The sequence below is a fragment of the Anabrus simplex genome, chromosome 2 (assembly GCF_040414725.1).
Source record: "Anabrus simplex isolate iqAnaSimp1 chromosome 2, ASM4041472v1, whole genome shotgun sequence".
NCBI classification, from domain to species: Eukaryota; Metazoa; Arthropoda; class Insecta; order Orthoptera; family Tettigoniidae; genus Anabrus; species Anabrus simplex.
This window is the reverse complement of record NC_090266.1, coordinates 213,838,406-213,860,894: the sequence shown is the minus strand read 5'-3', so window position 1 is coordinate 213,860,894 and position 22,489 is coordinate 213,838,406. Positions and strand designations below refer to the sequence as shown.

Here is a 22,489-nt window from a genome sequence, read left to right as displayed (position 1 = left end):
ACTTTCTCATTCTAATATTCTTTTTTATTTTTATAAAAGAGAGAAAAATCTATTTTTGCAGGACATTATACCTGGACTGCTGGGGCCCATTTTAGATCATCGTCTTCAGTATACAGGATGTGGTAACATCACGTTCGTTTTGCGTTGAAAATTGTATGCGTCGGGGTACGAAGAAGATAAAGTCGCAGCCCATATCACTAGTTCTGGGGAGTAATCTAATAAGATTTGTTGTAGAGAGCTATAACTGTTTCAGGATATTTTACTAGTTCTTTCTTTACAAAACTCAGTCTAACTCAAAGGAATCTTTCAAAAGGTTTATGGATACATCATAATAGACTGTTATGCCTTCTAGCGTTCAGTCTACAAGCCTCTGTGTACCGAGGTAGATAGCTGTAGTCGCGTAAGTGCGACTAGTATCCAGTATTCGGGAGACAGTGGGTTCGAACCCCCACTGTCGGCAGCCCTGAAGATGGTTTTCCGTGGTTTCCCATTTTCATACCAGGCAAATGCTGGGGCTGTACCTTAAGGACACGGACGTCTCCTACCCACTCCTAGCCCTGTCCTGTCCCGTCGTCGTCTGTGTTGGTGCGACGTAAAGCAACTTGTAAAAAAAAGCCTCTGTGAATTTACTAATCGCCGCCACAATCCTCTATTTGCAACTAGTTATGTGCCCTCGTATACTTATATATCTCTTTATCTTTAAATCATTAGAAAACATCTAACCATCGTCGTCTTGATCTCCCTCTATTGCCCTCCATAAGAGCCCATTATTTTCCTTCGTAGCCCACCCTTCTCCATTCGCTTCATATTACCACGGAAACTAGTTGTTGCGCTTAGCTCCGTCCATAGAGTTCAATCCTAACTTGACCTTGATCTCATTGCGAGTACCTTCCTGTCATTGTTCCCACCAGTTGGTAGGAGAATTCTTTCTCAATACTTTCATGTCTGTTATTTTTAGGTTATGAATAAAGTATCCTAATTCCACCCAGCTTCCACTCCCGTAAAGCAAAGTTGGTTTGAAAACGGACCGATGTACCAGGTGTATGCATAAGTTTTTGCCGGGTTTGTGGTAAAGAAAACGCTTACTTTTCAAGGGAAATTCGGTTTTTGTTTATTGAAAAGTATTGGATTTCGGCTTTTATAACTTCGCCCATCTTTTAGGTAAGTTATGAACACCATGCCAAAAAAAAAAAAATGCTCGTCTTTTGCGGCAAACCGTTCATCGTACCATTTTCCATCTTCCTCGAAATTGCTGAAGTGCTGCTCTGCGAATGCATGCCCCATTGATGCGAAGTGGTGGCAGTCAGATGGCTCTAGGACGGCGGGTGCGGAAGGATGTCCCATCCAAGTGATTTCAATCTATCACTGATTTGGCTGTGTGAGACGGCGCATTGTCGAGTAACAAAATCACTTTGCCATGTCTTCTGGCCCATTCCGGTCGTCTTTCGATCAATGCGTGATAAAAATTGTTCGCGATAGCGTTGTGCATTAACGGTTTCGCTGGGCTTCAAGAGCTCATAATACACAACACCGCTCTGGTCTCATCAGACACAAAGCATGGTCTTATTGCCGAAGTGATTTGGCCTTCGTGTTGAAAGAGCAGCTTCGCCAGGTAACAGCCACGATTTTCTCCACTTCGGATTTTCAAAATAAATCCATTTTTCGTCACCCGTCACAATTCGGTACAGAAATTTTCTTTCGTGGCGTTGAAGCAGCATTTAACAAGTGACCTTCCGATTTTCCACACATTTAATGCTTGTGGCAATTGCTGTTGAGTTTGAGTTGGGTCATCATCCAGTAACGCGTGCAATTGTTCGTCTTCGCACTTTTGTGGTCTACCAGAGCGCGCACTGTCTTTCACATTGAAATCAACACGTTTGAATTGTCGAAACCATGTCTCACGTGTTCTGATCGATGAAGCATGTTCAACATACGTTTATACCAGCAAACGATGACTTTCCACAGCTGTTTTCTTTTGGTTAAATACGAAAGGCAATGCGTGCCGCAAATGTTTTTATTCAGGCACAAACGTACATGATCACTAAACGACATAACACAGACGCTAGTGTTTGGTGGACTCAACTTGTGTGTGTTGGTAGTTTGTCAGACGAACAAACTGACGTATGTGTCAAATTCATACGCTGCGTACTCTTTGCACTCTTCGACGGCGCCATCTCTTAGTGAAACCGGGAAAGACTTATACATATACACTTGGTACAGGTACATTCATTCAATTACCTACCGCTAAACCCACAAAACAATAAATCAATCCACCACAACCGAACTACCACATTCTGCAAAAATACATGCTGTACGTTTTCCCCCCAAAATTTATAGTGCCAATAACAGCCGACATACGCGAACTAATAATGTTCTCGTGTAAAAACAGCGGCAGGGCGCACTGATGCTGATACCTCTACTCCTGCAGTTAAGCAACATTGGGCATGGTCAGTACCCGGGTGGGTGACCACCCAGGTCTACCACCTGCCGCTGAAACAAAGCTAATTTAAAAACGAACATACAGCCACGGTGCAAAACACAGCAAGTTTAATCATGCCTAATTAACATTTATAGACAGACTTCTCCTACGAATGCCACATTTCAATGCACATTTATTATTATTATTATTATTATTATTATTATTATTATCAATCTATAGATATTATTCTTATACCTATTTCCCAAACAGCCCAGGTGAGGATCGCGAAAGCGAAACCGGTACTGGGACCCAATTAAATTTACTGCTCGATTTGGATGTTCATGTAAACCAGAACACATTGACAAACTAAGAGATAGGAAGTTCATATTCACAGGACATGTGCATTACAGTAGTATGTTCTGAAGAAATGATTAGCATTTGAACCATGTCGGCCCTCAGGTTCGAGGTCCATATCGATATCTCGGTGACCTGTGGGTGGGGCACGCATATGAAGAATACACCCATTGTATACCCTGCCTGTCGTAAGGGGCGACTAAAAAGGGCGACCAAGGGATGATATTAGGACCATGAGATTACTTGTGATTAGTACCATTACGTGCGGAACACCATGGGTCTAATTTACTTGCGACTAGTACCACCTTGCGTGGGTCTACATTATATAGGAGCAGTACCATTCTGTGCGGAACGTTATGGATCCGAGTGTTGCTTCTGAAAGAGGTAGTCATGTGTATTCCACTGGTCCGTTCCACTGTGTTCGGTATGGTCGGCGTTACCTATGAATAGTACCACTTTATGGGCAACACCATGGTCTACGTTGTCGGCGGTTTAGTACTACTATGTGGGAAACACCACGGGAAATAGCGGCGCCTGTGATTAGTACCGCTATTTGAGGAAAACCATTTGCGTTGCCAGAGAGTATGTGAGGAGCATCATTTGATTGTGTTGCCTGTGGGCGTTACCATAATGTGTGATGCACTGCGGGTCTGCATTGCCTATGATTCGTACCACTATGTGAACGACCCCATGAATATACGTGGCCTATGATTAGTTCCACGAAGTGAGGAACACCTCGGGAATATCGGCGCCCTTGATTAGTACACCTAGGTGAGGAACACCATGGTTCTGTTTTACTAGTAATTAGTACCGTTATGAGGAGTCCGTGACCTGGATTTTGGACCCCTTCAGATAATACGCATCATCCTAGTAATTAAGATGTTGTGACTTGGATCCGATGATTGTTTTTTGTTTCACGATCATTTTTTCATCACCTTTAGTTTCAGATTCTAAATTTTAAAATTTTCATTTCGTTACACCTCGTACCGTTAGGGGCTGATGACCTAGCTGTTAGGCCCCTTTAAACAACAATCATATCTCGGCGCACCGCCACCGATCGGTAAAACGTGCCTGTGGCTCTCGTCGCTATAACCGGAACGTAATGGATCAGTGTGACTTGAGCAGAAGTGCAGGATGCTTCGCAGACGTATGCGAGAACCGTACCGTCAAATGAGTAAGTTTGAATGAGGGCGCATTTTTGGTATGAGAGAACGTGATGCGGGCAATTGTTGCTCGCGTGGGACGAAATGTGTCGGCAATGCAACGGGTGTGTACAGAATGGTTCACAGAAGTCCGTACAACACGACGAGATTTGTGTGGTCGCATCACCCAGACCCCTCCCCCCACCCGAGAAGATAGACACCTTATCCGAATGGCATTGCAGGACACATCTGCGTCATCCTCGGCTCTGGCGCAACAGTGGAACAGTGTCACATCGTACACTATGAGGAGTGACAGTCCGTCGCTGTTTATTACTGTTCGGGTTACCGGCGCGTCTTGCACTTCCCCGCCTACCTTTGACTAATGTCCATAAACGTGCTAGACCGCAATGGTGTATGGAACTACGTCACTGGGGACTGGAATGGAAGCATATGTTTTAGGACGAATCCAGGTTATATTTGTTTGAAAATGATGGCCGCGTTTTGGTTCGCCGCAGACAGGGGAAAGGCACAACACTGACTGCATTCCCACAAGACACAGAGCTCCTACTCAAGGCTTTATGGCGTGGGGGTGCTATTGGGTACAACCACATATCGTAGTTAGTGCATGTCCAGGGCACTGTGACCAGTTTGACCTACGTAAATAACATCCTGCGACCCGTAGCCATATCCTTTCTCCACGACACCCCAGATGCCATATTTCAGCAGGATAATGCGCGACCACATGTTGTTGCACGAACACGTGCCTTCTTGTTGTCACAGGATGTCAGACGATTGCCGTGGCCCGCCCGATCACCGGACTTGTCGCCAATCGAAAATGTGAGAGATAAGGTGAAACGACGGGTGCAGCGCTGTGACCCAATGTCAACCACTAAAGATGAACTCTGGAACCAGGTGAATGCAGCATGGATGGCTTTACCCCAGGACGCCATTCGCGCCTTATACGCGCCGATGTCATCACGCATGGAACAAGTTATCAGTGCCCACGGAGGACCCAGTGCCTATTAGTTAACAGGACACATGCTGAACCTAGGTGACTGAAATGCTAATAGTTTCTGCAGACATACTAATGAACATGTCCCGTTAATGTGAACTTTCTATCTCTAGTCTTTCAAGGTGTTCTGTTTTTTATGAACATGAGTGTAGTTTAGATCGGGAGCTGACTTCCTTGTTACAGAATACTTTTGGCCGCAACTGCGAGCTCACTGCATTAGCCTCTCTGCACCTTGATTTTATCTCACCATACTATCGTTCTGGTGGAACACATCCTAAATACTTGTAATCATCTACATTTTGTAGCTTTGTATCCCCAATGTGCCATTAAATTCTCGTGGGTTTCTTACCTACTGACATAAATTTAGTCTCAGAAAGGCTAATTTTCATATCATACTCACTGCACCTAAGCAGACCCTGCCAACAGCTGGAAACTGCAGATGACGTCTCACTGCACATATTTTCAAGTCCTAAGACTACAGGATTTTCGCACAATCTGCCATTCAGACCAAGTCGTCAGCATAGGCCAAACTGCTCACTACATTGTCACCTAACTGAATCCCTCCCTGCCACTTAATACCTTTTTCAGCAGATGATGCATTAAACTATGAGCAACTAAGATGGAAGATTACATCCTTGTCTAATGCCTGTAAATATCTTGAACCAAGAACCAACCCATTCCACCATCAATTCTCGCTGCAGCCCAAATTACAACATAAATGCCTTAGATTGATTTGAATGATCAACCCCTACCCGTAGACCCATAATACAGCGAACATATTTTCCCTCGGTACTCTGTCATAAATTATGCCTTCTCTAGATCTACGAAACATAAACATAATTGTCTATTCCTTTCGTAACATTTTTCAGTAACATGGCGCATAATGGAAATCTGATCCTGACAGCCTCTCTGCTGTCTTAACCACACTGGTTTTCATCAGAGTTTCTCTCAACCACTGATCGTACCCTCCCTTCGAGGATGCATGTTAACATCTTGCCCGGTATACTGATCAATAATATACCTCGATAGTTGTGGCAGTCCTTCCTGTTCCGTGAATAACTTACGAGATGACTTACAACAGTGTTGAACTTCGTCCATCTGTCTTCGTCTTCAGGTCTTCAACAGTCAAATTCCAATATAAACCTAAAATGCTCCGCAGGTACACACACATTGTCAAATATTTGACATTCTAAAGAATTAGAAACCTTAAATCTCACTGAAATGTGTGGAACGTTAGTAAACGACCTTCCATCTTCATTACAACAGAATGGCTCAACATATTCTTCCGAACTTCATAGATGAACGCCGTGTAATCGGCATATTTTTTTTCCGACCACTTATCGAAATTCTTGTCACTCTTAATATAGCTCTTAACCCCTTTCTTTCGGATTTGTGCTTTCCTTTGAAACACTAACAGTATGGCAAGTGTAACGGTTCAAATCCCGTTACAAATATATCTATTTTATTTCTATTATTGCATCTGTATTATTATTATTATTATTATTATTATTATTATTATTATTAATTATTATTATTTGATTCAATTTTATAATCTGATTTCGCGATGTATGAACTATCACTTGCTTTATGGTATTTACTTATGTATATACAGTGTGTGTGTGTGTGTGTGTGTGTGTGTGCATCAAAACAATAATGTAAAGTGTGAATTACCGCCTAATATCGGATATGGATATATTTCTGATACTACCTTTTAAAACATTGCAACACATGTTACAATACTGCTACCGTAACTGTCGACGCATCGCTCTGTCATTGTATGCATACAGCGATGAGTTCATATTTAGGGAACACATAGATCGCCTTAGGCTATTTCACCACAACCTGTAACACGTTTAGTTGGGTGGGCGTGGCATCTTTGCTATTTTTTTTGATTACGTAGGTGTGACAACTAGTGTCAATATATACAACGGCCAGTCTTCTATAGAGTCAGTCATTTGGAGACTAAGGCCACAGATTGTCAGTGAAGTCAGATGGATGGAGAGGCCTCAGTCGGTCAGTCAGTTGGGATATCTAGTCGCTTTGAAGCAGTTGGTTGGAAGGATTGAATGGAAAGACTTGCCACGAAGTCAGTTCGAGTCAGTTGGAAGGAGACGAATGGGGAACAGTGATAAGGATACGTAATCATCAGTGACCAAATGGATTATATGTTCGGAGCCTGTTTCTTGCATCTGTTGGGTTGAGATCATGTGTCAGGTGCAGCCGAATATTGAGTCGTCTTAATGCAGACTAACAGTTATCAGTGAATTACTTGTAAAGTATAATTTGAAGTGTAAATATAATTTGAAGCCATACTATGTCTCGTTTGTGAAACTAAAAGGATGCATCACCAAATTAGGCTTGAAATACCTATAGCTGACATCAACTCAAAGGAATACATCGTAATAATACTAAAGTGTTCGAGGAACAGTCAAGTGAACAGCGAGGAACAAATTTCTTGTATAACTTTTAAATATCCGGTCAAGAAGATTTTAAATATAATGCCTACAGTCTCCTTCAGTTACTGTGTCAGAGTTTTATATTTTCTTTGGTATTATAGCAGTAAATTTCACTCGTTAAAGTCAATTTTTTAAAGAATATATTTTGTTCACTACCAAGTATAATTGTTCCATTTCTATAGATCAGATAATTTCACGTTTTAATGGGAAATCGAACGCCACCCTCCTTTTCCTAGAACCGATATGTTATGTTTAAGTAAGCTTATTACATCACACCCTACAGATGTTAGACTCTCATTCTATTATCGCTACATCTATTTGTAGCTGGCGCCCATCAACAATTGTATGTGCCGGTAATCTGGTAAGTACTAAGTGTGAGTACATAGTCCGACGATTGAGCATTTTATTTCATGAATATTTTAATATTATTTCATTTTAATTCAGTTTCATATATTTATTTGATCAGTGATTAGTAGTCACAAGAGGGGACTGATTTGAAAATATAGTGAGCTATGCTTCGGGAATCATTTTTAGAATTTTTCCGGGCACTCGAATTGGATTACCGTTTAGCACAGGAAAACATCGTCGCTTAAAATAAACTTTAGTTCAGAATGTTTAGCGCATCGAAGTGTTATGTCACTTCAAAATTTTCACTGTAATATTCCTAATCCGTTTTCTTTTAATACCTTGTTAAGAAACGTAAAGGTTGTAGAATTTGCAGATCCATAATTTGATCGACAACCAGGCACAGAAGCATTTGCTACTCATTATACTGATCTAACACATTTATGCACCAAACTCGCTGAGGCACCAGCAAATAGTGTACGGGTAGGTACCAATTACCTCTAAATATTATCAAGAAATACATCATTACCACATCACACATCACTGGATAGCTAACAAATTAATATTGTAACCCTTTTTAATACACCCAAAAACAGTATTCGATGGGTAATTAAATCACGAATTCCACTAGTAGGTAACAACCGCCGAGACACGTGTGCAACATAAACCAGACGGGATGCAAGCATCTTAGTTCATAAATTTTTGTTATTGTTATAATTGTTAGCTGTTCGAATATTACACTAAACGCATTTCTATGTGAAGCTTAATATCGTTTTGAGGTGGGGATACTTCAGAGATCCTAGTGTGGTTACTCCTGCACTGTCAAATCTCTTCCTCTTTCTGACTGAAACGCTCGCATTCATTGCTGATTTCACTGGCGCCGTCAAGTTTGTTTCTTCTACAGCGGGTTCGATACTGGCCGAGGTCGTTGGAATGTTGACGGTGTCGCAGACTTTCAACATGTTAAAGAACTTCCGTGAGGTACAATTCCGATAATGTTGCGCATGTTAAAAGCTCTAATAACATACTATTAATCACATCAATAAAAACCATAATGCAAACCATCGGTGCAATTGAGGAGGTTGGTAGATATGTGAAAATCCTGGAAGTTATATTCTCACTTCATTTTCTAAGAAATGCCACGATAGTACTAAACACGGTCTGCGGCGACATCCTTCCTAGTTGTAGTTGCAATTATTTCCAAATACATGATGATGATGATGATGGTGATGGATGATGATAACGATGATAAATTCCCATCCCTTCTCCGCAGAGAACAAGCGAGGCCGCTGTAGTTCAGCTAGACACGGTTGGCAGGTACTACCGAAACCTACTTTTCAGACAGACGTCATGTTGTTAATCAAGTGAGGCATTTAAATCTGCCAATATATACTTCATAATTTTCATTTCAGTATGTAATATACAACATTTCTCCAACTTTAAAGAGCTTCCTTACTGAGATTCCTTAGGACGTCACTTTAAAACAGTTCACATTCAGTCAATCAATCAATACTGATCTGCGTTTAGGGCAGTCGCCCAGGTGGCAGATTCCCTATCTGTTGCTTTCCTAGCCTTTTTCTAAATTATTTACTGCTCAAATATCAATCAATCAATACTGCAATTAACAGTATAAATTATCAGAACATGTACTTTATTACAATACAGTAACTTCAATTTAAGAATATTCGTATAAAAATCCAAAATTATAAACGCACAATACAATTCTACCAGCCTACTTCCTCTTCAATTCTTTTATCCCACTCCGAATTCTCCTACTCCATTACCTTCTATTCCTTGCCCTGCCACTGCATTCCAATCTAACATCAAAATTAGATTCTCGTCTGTGTGTGTGTTTTTCTTACAATTCGCGTTACGTCGCACCGACACATAGGTCTTACAGCGATGATGGGATAGGAAAGGGGTAGGATTGGGAAGGAAGGTGCCTTGGTCGTAATGAAGAGACTCCATGGAAAACCATATTCAGGGATGCCGACAGTGGGGTTCGAACCCACTGTCACCAATACAAGCGCATAGCTGTGCTACCCTAATTACACGGCCATCTCGCTCGTTAGTCTGATATATTGTATTAGATCTCCTCTCTCATATGTTCTTTCGACTTCGTCTGCTGAACTAGTAGGCATAATGACCTGCATTATTGAGCTGGGCGTTGAGTTGGTGTCTTAACAACAATAATCCGTTCACTATGCATGTCGTTGTAGTTCACTCTCTGCCGTATTTTCTTATTAAACCAACACCCTCATTTTCGCTCCTTGATCTTGTCTTAACTCTGTAGTCGCCTGACAAAAAATCTTGCTCTTTCTGCCAACGTACTTCACTTCTACACAGTTCAAAAAAATTAAGGGAACATGTTTTGTAACGTCTGGTATGAGAACGTCAATTTGGTAGATTGGGTTCCAATGGTCGTACAGCATACTTTGAGACCTTATCTACACAGGGTACGTCAAATCGAAGTTATACTCCACCTGTAGGCGTAGCTATGCATTAAACTGCCAGGTGATCCCTCAAAATAAAGTGAATAGCGGTGCGTCCTTGTGTCGTTTTGAGGTACAGACTACTGCGGTCATTTGAGCACGTTGTACGTAAACCCAGGACATACCATGAGTCATCTTAACGAAGTTAAAGTCGCAAGCGCCGTAACTTGGATCCAGGAAGGATAGACTTTACGTCGTGTTGCTGTGGATCTCAATGTATCTCCCGTCAATTGTTCAACGCTTGTAGAATCGCTACAGTGAGACAGGCCAGTTCACAAGGAGGGTTGGACAAGGTCGTGGACGCATGACAACCCCACAGGGTGACCGATATCTGACCATCTGTGCGTTGCGCCTTCGTTCAGCAACCGAGAGAGAACTGTAACAAGACCTCAGGAGCGTCACTGGAGTCTGATCAGACAGTAGTCCGCCTCCGTAGCGTAACGGTTAGTGTTATTAGCTGCCGTCCTCGGGGGCCCGGGTTCGATTCCCAGAAATAAATTTAAGTACGACGGGAGGGCTGGTATTTGGTTAAAATGGTACATGCAGGTCACCTCCAATGGGGGTGTGCCTGAAAAGAGCTGCATCACCTCGGGGTGAGGACACGAGTTCACTTCACCAGAGAGTAAGGAACAGGTTAAGAGAAGTGTCCTTACGACCCAGACGTCCTGTTAGTGCCCCGTTCAACGCAGCAACATCGCGCAGCTCGCCTTCTGTTTGCCCGTACCCACGTCAACTGGCAACTTCGCCAATGGAGACCTGTGTTGTTCACAGACGAGTCCAGGTTTCCGCTGACACAGCGTGATAGACGTCAACGTCTAGGGTGACGTCGTGGTGAGCAGTACGTGCCAAATGTTGTCCGGGAAGGTGACCGATTCGGACAAGGTTGTGTGATGGTGTGGGGTGGCATCAGTATTGATCGCCGTACGGATCTTGTCGTCCGTGTTAATCTTATCGCTGCGGGGTACATCGAGCAGATACTGCAACACCATGTCTTGGTTACTGCATACGGTGTTGGCCCTGAATTCGTACTCGTGCACGACAATGCCAAGTCGCATGTAGCGCGCATCACCAGAGCTGTCTTCCGAGAACTGGACATTCTCGCTGTACCTATTCATACGCAGTGGTTTATGCAAGATGGTGCAACACCTCACAACTAACGATGTTCTTGAGTTTTTGAGGGGAATATGTGTTGATCGTGTAATGTCTCATTGTTACCTACAGCACAGCAATTATGGCGGATTCTTCTGGCCTGCTTAAAGCCCAGATTTAAATGTTTGTGATTTCTTTTTATGGGGCTATTTGAAGAAAAAAAAGATTCGCTTCAAGACCTCGAAGCCGCGTGGAAATGCGTACTCCGTTTGTGCAGCTCTCCAGTGAAATTAATGCAGACATGTGCCACAAAGTCATCAGAAACATGCGTACTCGCCTTAAAGAGGTTATCCGCCTAAGGGCCGGTTCTACCATCTGCTGGTAAAGTGGCTTGCAGCTGCCCGGGAGGTAAACTACCTGGAGGTGTAAATCGGCTGGTACTTTGGCTTGCGTCCAACCACCTCCGCGCAAGCGCTAGGTAGCTACCCGGAGCTAGGCACCGATATACGAAGTTGGCTAGACTGATTTTCAGCGATTTCTCGCTTTCGAGTGTGGTGCTATCTATCGTCAGATGCATGAAACCCATTTCGATTGTCTTATTTCCCTGTGCTTGCGTCTGCTGATTATCACCAAAAAGCCTAATAAGGGGAGTCTTAAGAGTTATGGACAACGATTCATGTCAAGCTTTCGTGATTTTAATCTATGATCTTCAATATCAATACCTAATTGGGATTCAAATCTCGAGATTACATTTTCCTACGCCAGTTATAACCTGTCATGTAAGGCAGCGTTTTTGAAAAGTATTCTCGTAGTAGATTGGTCAAGTCGCTCGTTCCGTAATAGAAGGTACGCAGGTTTTCATCGTATTTCTAATTTACATTTTAGAATGTATTTTCGTTCCCTGCCGTTGTTCTTAACTCTTTTACGCGCTTCCATATACGTATATACACACACATCTTCTTTACGGACTTATTGCCTTTGAGCATTCTATCTGCAGGCTTCTGTGAATTGATTATCTCCGCTATGCTCTATTTGCAACTAGTTCTGTGACCTCGTTTAGTTCCAGATGCTTCCATTTATTGATAAAGCATTTCATTTTAATTTTTAACTTTATGAAGATAAAGTTGGAAGGTACCGGTACTGTAAATGTAAAGAACTAATCGGGATAAATATCCATTCATAGGAAGAGGAATTCTGGAATAGAATAGTTTCCAATTTCTTCGAAATAATTTACAAGACTATGTAAACAACTAATAGGGAATCTGCTACCTGGGCGACAGTCCTATGTGCTATTAATCATAACATCACTTGCTATAAGTAGCATACATATAAAGCAATTTTCCTAATAGACATAATATTGTGATAAGAACGTATGAAAAGAGGTATACAGATTAACACAACGCTAATAATGGAATTAAAAAAGATTCGTCATAATAAAGACTCGAACCTGCACACTTCGTATTACGAAGGAAGCGTGTTAACCATTACGCTACGAAAACGCTTGAGTTAGGTAGGATACATACAGGAATATATATCCGTGTCCGAAAACTGAAAAAGTAGAAAATTAAAGCCCATTTGAAATTATTTCCAAATAGATTTTGATTTTATATCCTTTTACAGTTTCTTTACCAAAGCTTGACGTATAAAAATGTGTTCTCTGCGCTGCCGATGAGAGAGGCTGGTGTGACCGTTGCAACTAAAGGGAAGCATTACGGTAATGTTCAAAATCCTGCAATACAATATCGATCACTGTTACAGTATACTGATTTTTTTCAGTATACTAAGCTAATTTGAGTTGCATATCACCAGAAATACAGCTAATAATGTTCAGCTCTCAGAACTTGCCCGGCAGGTAAAGTCTTATCGGGCCCTCGAAGTGGCCGATAAATTACGCGCCGGGTAACGACGATTTATGCTGCCGATAGCGCTACCTGGGAGTGGTCGGACGGAAACATCCTTTTACGCGGAGGGCAAATTACGCGCTGCTTTACCAGTAGGTGGTAGAACCGGCCCTAAGTGGAGGCCACATTGAACATGTGATTTAGAGAAATGTACACTGACTTAGCAAATGTCATGGGATAGTCACCTAATAGTGTGTGGGGCCTCCTCTGGCCCTGCGAACTGCAGTGAGACGCCGTGGAAGTGAGTCGACAAGTCCCTGGTAGTCCTCTGGACGCAGCTGACACCAGATCGTTCGCAGAGCGGCCGCCAATGCTGGTCTGTTCGTGGGTGCAGGTTCCATGGCACGGAGCCTGCGTTTCAGGACATCCCAGATATGCTGGATAGGGTTCATATCGGGTCTCCTGGGTGGCCATGGCAGTCGTTGGACCTCCGCTGCATGTTCCCGGAACCATTTCCGGGCGACGTGGGAGCGATGTGTCGGCGCGTTATCATCTTGAAACACAGCAGAACCGTCTGGGCGCTGGAAGACCAAAACTGGGTGGAGATGGTCTCCGAGCAGCTCAACATACCGCGTACCATTCAAAGTCTCTTCCAGAACAACTAGGGGGGGGGGGGTCCATTCCATACCAGGAAAATGCACCCCAAACCATAAGACACCAGCGCCCTGGACCACACCTTCAAGGCAGGCGGCATCCATGACTTCATGTGGTCTGCGCCATTCACGGTGCCTCCCACCGGCATGTTGCAGTTGAAATCGTCATTCGTCCGACCATATCACGTTACGCCATTGTTCCAGTGTCCATCCCTTGTGACTGGCGACAAATGCGCGTCGTTGTGCCTGATGACGTTGGGTTAACAGCGCCGGCTCCCATACCCCATAGAACCTATGTTCATACGGATTGTCCAATGGGAGACGTGTCTAGCACGGCCTGTGTTGATATGAGCCGTGATTTGTTGCAGAGTTGCCCGTCTGTCACTATTGATAATCCGTCTCAGGTGTCGCCGGTCACGGTCATCGAGGGTGGCTGGACGGCCGGTCGTTCGTCTGTTGTGGACGGTGACACCCGCATTCAACCATTCACGATACACCCTGGACACGGTTGATTGTGTGAAGCCGAATTCCCGCACCACTTCCGAAATCGCACTTCCCATCCGTCGGGCACCGACCACCATACCACGTTCGGTGTCAGCTCACGACGACGTTCCATGTTACACCTGTCACATGCACAGCCACTGCTCACAAGATCTCCTATGCAACTGCCGCTGGCACAGGGGGCGTGTGGTGCGCAGACAACACACCTGCGCATCAGTGCTCTGCTATCCCATAACATTTGGTCAGTGTTTTTCCAGGGTCCAAGCTGCCTGTGTCTAAAATTTTATTAGAGTTCTGTGAAAAATAAAGTTATTCTAAAATTAAATGTGTCAACTATTCGTGCGCCACCCTGTAAATCTAACTTTAGTCTATCCATTACCCACTTCCCATTTTCTAACGCACCACGATGATTCAAACTTCTAACAACCACATGTCAGTATTCATCTTCCTGACCATTGCCCACTCTCGTGTACTCCCCACCCGAATATCAGAATGGGGTACTATTTTACCTCCGAAGTATTTTACCCGGGAGGAGAGCTGTGTCTCGGGAGTTTGTTACGGGTATTGTTTCCCATTGCTTTCAGCCGTGCAGCAGCATAAACATAGCTAAGCCATGTTAAGTATTATTAAAGCCCATGTAACACCCGCAATGCTGCTATCCCTCTTTCGATATATCATTCGTTAGTCTGGTCTCTTGACAGATACCCCCAGAAAACGTCGCACCTACGGCTCGACTATAGTCTTCATTGGGACACACAAGCGTTCTCACCGCGACAAGCTCGCATTGTTCACAGTGGAGGGGTAAGTGCCTACCGTGTTTGAATTTATTCGTTACCTTGTCAGCCTTAAGGAGCTTGTGAATTAAATGATTGGTAACACTAATGTTCATTCTGGGAAGTTTGCTTATATAAACATACACACAAGTTACTTTACACGGCACCTACACAGGTAGGTTTTACGGCGACGATGGAATGGGAAACTACGGTTAGGAGTGAGGAAAGGCTGTGCCCTTAAGGTACAGCCCCAGCATTTGCCTGGTGTGAATATCGGAAACCACAGGAAACAATCTTCAGGGCTGCCGACAGCGGGATTCGAACCCACTATCTCCCGTATGCAAGCTCACTGTTGCGGAATTTTCGATGTCGCGAAAAAAAAAAAATATCAGTATACGGAAATGCGTTACAGAAGTCTAATGGAGAAAATGTTAGAATACTGAAAAAATAGTTTATACATGTTTCATTCCTGTTGCTTGTTTTATTTAACTGTAAACATAGAGAATGTTAACAGTTGCGCGTCATCACTCTAATTGAGAAGGCGTGCTTCTTTTGCTAGGAGACTTTTTTTATTTTTATTCGTCAGCGGAGTCTGCGTATATTGCAATCGGTAACTCCTGTGTTTTGCCAACGTTATATTTAGTGAACGGGGCCGCGGTTCGCATGGAACGGGCAGAGAATCTGTAGTGTGCAATACCGGCGCTCCGCTGAATTTGCAAGAATGGATTTTATTTCGAAGTTGCTGCAGCGGAAACCTAGTAAGGTACTGTTAATCACATAAGATATATGTATTACTCGGTTTTGCTCAATTATGTTGCGACTTCTTTAGTGGATGTGCGACTTCTGACGATGTTAATGAACTAAATGTTGTCAGAATGCCAACAGTAGGCATAGAAGCGATTGAAACATCTTAGTTTCCCCATGTATTCATCTCTACGTGATATGGACTGCGTGACTGTAATTCGAAATCTTCGTTTCAAATTTATATTTCACTTTTGTATTGAGAGCGGCGTGCCTTTTTTTTTTTTTTTTGCAACGTAGATGATGATCCGTACTATATAATTTACGGGTCCAGTGTTTAATAAGGAATCCGAAATCGTATATTACGAACAAATATTAATTTTATTTCCAAATAGGGTCTTAATTTCGTTCTAACTGTTGACTTTCTAGCTGGAACGTATATCGATGATATGAATCCTTAACCATAAATTTAGTTCTACAATCGCTCTGCTCCGTAATACAAGCCCTGCTGTCAGTTTTTCTTTTTTAGTTTGGTTTGTGGTGTATTTACACAGATAGTGCTCGCAATGTTGTTATTCTCTTGGATGTTATAGGTTGCTGCCCATATTCGTCTCCAATGGTTTGAATTGAAACAGTGAATTTTCATTATTTTTTAAATATATTTTACCTCGCACCGGCACAGATAGGTCGTATGGCGATGATGGGATAGGAAAGAGCTAGGAGTGGGAAAGAAGTGGCCGCGGTCTTAATGTGTGAAAATGGGAAACCACGGAAAACTATTTTGAGGGCTGCCAACAGTGGGGTTCGAACCAACTATCTCGCGAATGCATGATCATAGCTGCGCGCCCCTAGCACCAATTTGTACTCTGATATACAGTATCGAAATATTGTTGTACAATAACAATTCAGCATTATCTCCTATCTGTGTCGAACTTTCCTTGTGCATGCACTGTAATCCAGCTAGGAGATGCTTTTATTTAAATGTGTGTACCACCAGTTCCCGCGGTTCTGCTTGCGTTCAAGTTGGACTAAATTGGATTCTTGCACTCATGGTAACGGTAATGAAATGACGATTAGTTTTTAGTCCCGGAAGTGTCAGAGTCGGCTCTTCAGACGCAGGTCTTTTGATTCGACGCCCATAGTCGACCTGCGCGTCGTGGTGATGAAGGACGATACATAAAATCAGCCTCCGTGCCAGCGGAATTAATCACTTATGGTTAAAATTCTTGACCTTGTCGGGAATCGCACCCGGGATCCCTGTGACCAAGGCCAGAACGCCTTAGCCATGGAGCCGGACGTAACAGTAATGAATCGTCCTGTAACAACTTACGGGATTCGAACCCGCTATCTCCCGGATGCGAGTTGACAGCTGTGCGCTCCTAACCGCACGGCCAACTCGCACGGTAAACGAGCAGGTATAGGGTAGTGCTGATGGACGATTTCAGTGAGAGAGGTGGAAATAGAACTGAAGTATTTCAAATGGTGACGGATGAGTGGCTGCAGGAGAAACTTGAATCTGAAAGCTAGATGACGCATAGGAAAGCAGTTCATAGAATGAAGACCAAATGGCAGCAGCAAGCTTTGAATGGTGTTGCTACTCTCTTATTACACACTACGCAGATTCAATAGGATCTTCGATTCTAATGACGGTGGGGAAGATATAGAAACTAATTGTAATGGGAAGAGTTTCCTGGACTTCCGTGCTACTATGGAGTTACCAGTTACGGATACATTCTTCAAGCATAAGGATATTCACCGCTGCACATCGGAAGGTAGGGAACCAGCTCCATAACAGGCTAGTGATGGGATATTTGATTCATTTGAGTCCGTTCACGTTACTGAATTGATACAGTGAGCCGATTTAATGCATAATTTTGGTCATACTGCGACATGCATAAGAAAACTCCGGTTGACACTTCTCTCTGAGTAAAGTTGTAGGTTGTATCTTTCACCTGAGTTCCAGAAGTTGCAGTGACGCAATCGAAATATTCCTCCAACTTCTCATTATCGCATGTAAATGAATGAAGATTAAGCTGTTCCTTAATTCTAAATTCTATCATTGCTTGCAGCTCCAAATAATACACAAGCGTGTCTTAAATACTATCATTTTTCATTTATTGATCAAAAATATGAATTAATAAAATAAAAACGGTGTGAAAAAAATTGGTAAAATTATGAAATTACTTTGGTATTTTGAGTTTGAGGTGTTAAGTATTCATATACCAATCTCATATTCATCATTCGTTATGTACAATATTTTATAGGAATGAACTAATATATTACATCTCATCAATAAAAGTAAAATTGAATTACTTGCAGATAATCGTGGGGAATTCAGTAAAAATCAAACAATTCCTCTTTAAGTTACACGTTCTTATGTATTTGATCCATATCCTTTCATAATTTCTTAAGTTCACTAGTTATTCGGGGTAGTTAGATTTTCCTCATCTTCGTCGTTTCATGAAATTGTGCTTAAAGAAGCAAGTTAGGTTTCATATATCTTTGTAGCAAACATTGGCTACTATTCATTTAAGTTACTAAATTAACCACAGAAATTCATAACCGAAATGGAAACTCAATCTGCAATCTTCTACGATTTAACTAGACATTCTAGACATTAGGGAATACCGTTATAAAGGATTGCAAGTAACTGTTATCCGATATAAATAACCTGAAAGACGTACGGATGTTAAATCGTAACTATCATCTATCATAACACATATTTTACAATACAATACTTTACTGTAGGATTATCAGGTTGAAAATATGGAATTAAGTGACTAATTTACCCTAACAGGATTCATTTTGATGATTCATTCCTGCGATACCACCATATAAGTGTCACGTCAAGCTATCTTTAATATCTAATATGGGATCTCCATCAATAATATGCAACTATTGATCCCAAAAATACATTTGATGCGAGTTTACACCAATATTTTTAATAACCTCCTCTAAAACATTTCATATTCTTTCACGAAATCATCGTAGCAACATATTCATTCCATTTCATCATTATTGTCTTATATCGTCGTTTCATAACTCTTTCCATTTCATATCCTCTCTCTTTGAAGTATGTCACATATTCATCTCAAATATCTCATATCAACGTATGGCACTCCTTTCTCATTTAAGTGCTCCTTCAGATCATGAACTTCACTTGCAAAATTAACATGTCTTCATATTGTTTTGGCATCCATATCTAACCTATCAATTACGTGTTACGACATAACCTTCACATATTAGAAACACATCCTACATTTCTTTTAAAATATTACTGTATTCTGTTCCTAATCTTTGCCTTCATATCATGGCAAATACTGATATGATCATATAACATTATTGAAATAACAGTGATATCTACTTCAATCACTTTCCGTATCGTTTGGATTGTCTAGTTTCTTTTGAAAAGTTCATAACTCCATCACTGCATTCGTATATTATCAAGTCACTCGCGATAACTTAACCTACATTGGTTTATTTTTAAGATTCATTCGACCTGTTCCCTATTCAACAAAATGCAACTCTGCTACATTACATTCCTTTAAGCGGCTGGGAACATGTTGGTTTTGGTCCTCTGTCGGCTGTGGTTAGGCTCCATCCTTCACCAGACTCCATAAGGTAATCGCCCACTACACCGCGCCGCGCCGCGCAGCGCAGCCGAGAAGAAATTTCCGTGGTCTGCTTCTTGTGAAATGCAATGGCTTAACGCCCACTGCAGGGAGCCGCGCCGCGCCGCGCGGAACAAGCTTGTGGAATTTCCGCACCAGAAGCCCCCAGGTTTCTGGAACGGAACTTTTTCCTTTCGGCGCGCTTGTATGGGCGAGGGTAGAAGGAAGGATTAATGGAAAGAATGTGGTTTCGTGCCGTTTCGGCAGTCTTCGTGAGTCCTCGACTAGTGCCAGCACGCTCGTACCTTCACGCGGTTAGTGGTATTGTGCACTGTACGTCTTTCTCGGCGAAAGGTGATATTTTCTCGCTCTACATACGGCTTTTTTATTTGCTAGTTGCTTTACGTCGCACCGACACAGATAGGTCTTATGGCGACGATGGGACAGGAAAGGGCTAGGAGTGGGAAGGAAGCGGCCGTGGCCTTAATTAAGGTACAGCCCCAGCATTGCCTGGTGTGAAAATGGGAAACCACGGAAAACCCTTTTCAGGGCTGCCGACGGTGGGGTTCGAACCTACTATCTCCCGAACACTAGATATTGGCCGCACTTAAGCGACTGCAGCTCTCGAGCTCGGTACACACGGCTTAACTAGGTTCAATAGTTCATAGAATTTTTCTTGGGACATACGAAAGCAGTGGGAAAATTTACTTCGGTCCTTTAGTAGATCAGGAAATAAATGGTGAAACTCTCCGTTCGTTTCCATTTTCTCATAAATGTTGTGGGCCCAAACTTTTCTTTCGCGTTTTTCTTCTTCCTCATTTGCAAGTATCGCAACCGCAAATAATAAGTCCTCCTCGGAAATGGAACTCATATTTCTGTGTGAGCTGCACTTCTCCAACTGGAGAGAGGCGGCGCGGCGCGGTGAGGTGTGCTGTATGGGCGAAGTCTCGGAAAATGGCCCGTGGAATGTTTCACAAGCTTGTTCCGCGCGGCGCGGCGCGGTTCCCTGCAGTGGGCGATTACCTATAGAGTCGTTAACGGGTACATCGGTCTCTCCTTCGGCCATCTCGGTTGGCATGGCCCTGAACAGTCATCCTTCTGCTTCTTAGAAAATCTTGAGCTTGTCTTGCGCATTAAAGAGAATCAAGTACATACGACATCTGGGACATTATGACAAATACTAAGCTTGTTAACATTAATATGTTGTCTGTAGTCAGATTTAATATCGGCTTTTCTTTAAATATGAGACAGATTCCCAAGATGTCTACTGTAGTTATATCTTCTAATGGTTATTAATTGATAGATTAATATTTGTAGCTGTTGCGTTAAATTCGTTCTCTCTTTTTCTAAGCCAAGGCTTGTTCAATGCCTCCTTCTCTATGTATGGCTTGCTTAATCCTTATTTCTTGCGTATTTGACGCAACTATATTATTTATGTTATACTGAACCCTTGACTTACCATTCCATCGTTGGTCGGCCTCAGCTGCTACAGCAGAGCAATATTGAATTCTTAAATCTTGGGGTCGTTGCGGGAATGTTTCGGTCACGATCTTAACCAAGCTATGGGGTTCAGAAGAGAGTCTAACTACTTGAAATGAGGAGCAAATACCTGCTTACTAACTTTTATTAAATTCTTAATGGCACAAAGAAAAATTTTAATAATATAAATTCTTGACAAAAAAATAATTATTATTAAATGTTTCAAACGCAGTCACATTGCGTAGCGTTAATTCATTTCTTACAATATCGAAGAGTTTTCTTCGGAGAAAGTAGGAGTCTCATAAATAAGTGGACAGCGAAAGTGAAAAAGTGAAAGGAAAACAAACGATAACTGAGAATTAATCCACACGCTCCGTGGAAAATCTGACCTTCAGCAAGTAGAACGCCTGATTTACTCTTAATTAAGGTTATCCACCAATCGAATACCCTGTCGGGTACGGAACACCCGCCGAATGGACCCTTAATCGAACCAAATTGACTATCGGTTGCTTTGGATAGGTTGCGAAATATTATTGGAAAGCATGGTGTTCACTACAAGTTAACAGCAGCATTCACAATTGAAAACAAAATTCCACCATGTATTTGTCATTTCATGACACCCTTAAGTTATAAACTAATCCCGGTGCTAAACGTGCATCACCCAAACAGCTGTTCAGAAGGAACCAACAGCACGATCCGGGAGGATCTTACGTTACGTCGTTCTGAAGGAACAAAACTGCGAAATGCAGGAAACAATTATTCATCGCTCGTTTAGAAGAAATGCCAAACACTGAAGTTAATTAAAAAGTGGTAAATCACTTAAAAAATATTATAAAATCGACTTTCAGGTTATGAAGGGTTACATTGCTTAATAAAATTACAAGTCCACACGGAAAAAAAACAAACTTACTGAATTCTTTCCTACTTCACAATGACTACCGTCACAGATCCATCTACTTATTGTTTGTCCCAACACACTACCTACAAGTTATCAATTGATCGAACTCCACTACGTATAAAAATGAAAGAACGACTAAGATTGAAAATAAAATATATTACTGGCTGACGAATCGAATCCGCATTCGTAACTCAAGTCTCACACTAATACGTTATATGTCAACGGACGCGAAACGGACGTCAGAACGACAAAACAATTAGGCCCGTAAAATAAAATATCGAAGTTCATTAAGCTCAAACACTCATGGAGAACCGCAGTAAAATATTCAATCACCGTTAGCTCAGTGCCCAATGTTGGACAACCCTCATATGCATGCCGTCAGTGATCCCATAATCTTGAGTAAACACCTTCCAGCTGTTGAGGGATGCGCACTAGCTTGGCCTCGTTATTACCGAGCTAACTCTCTTCACATTGCGTGTCCTACTGCAGACACTACCATCGATCAGGTCACTTCGCAAAAACATATAATCTAAGACTTGAGTATGTACAGCTGACCTCCCAGACCTATCGTCGGGCTTACTTAATGTCTGTACACCCTAACACTAACCTCTATGAACACAAACCTTCCTAATTCTATCGTTGAGCGTAAATAAGCACGTCTTATCAGTATATTCATAGGATAA

The 22,489-nt window shown here is 42.3% G+C and overlaps 1 protein-coding gene across 4 annotated transcripts in view; it reads left to right on the top strand.

Annotated features, from left to right (window-relative positions):
* The window catches only part of LOC136864010 (uro-adherence factor A), a 639,417-nt gene that overhangs the window by 232,775 nt on the left and 384,153 nt on the right, over nucleotides 1-22,489 (top strand). The window contains exon 1 of one of the 4 annotated variants that reach the window (XM_067140508.2): nucleotides 15,740-15,840. The exons of the other annotated variants lie outside the window; for them this stretch is intronic. Within the exon in view, the coding sequence (XP_066996609.2) occupies nucleotides 15,799-15,840 (42 nt within the window). The 5' untranslated portion in view covers nucleotides 15,740-15,798. Of the gene's footprint in view, nucleotides 1-15,739; nucleotides 15,841-22,489 lie in introns of those variants that run through there. 4 annotated transcript variants of the gene reach the window in all.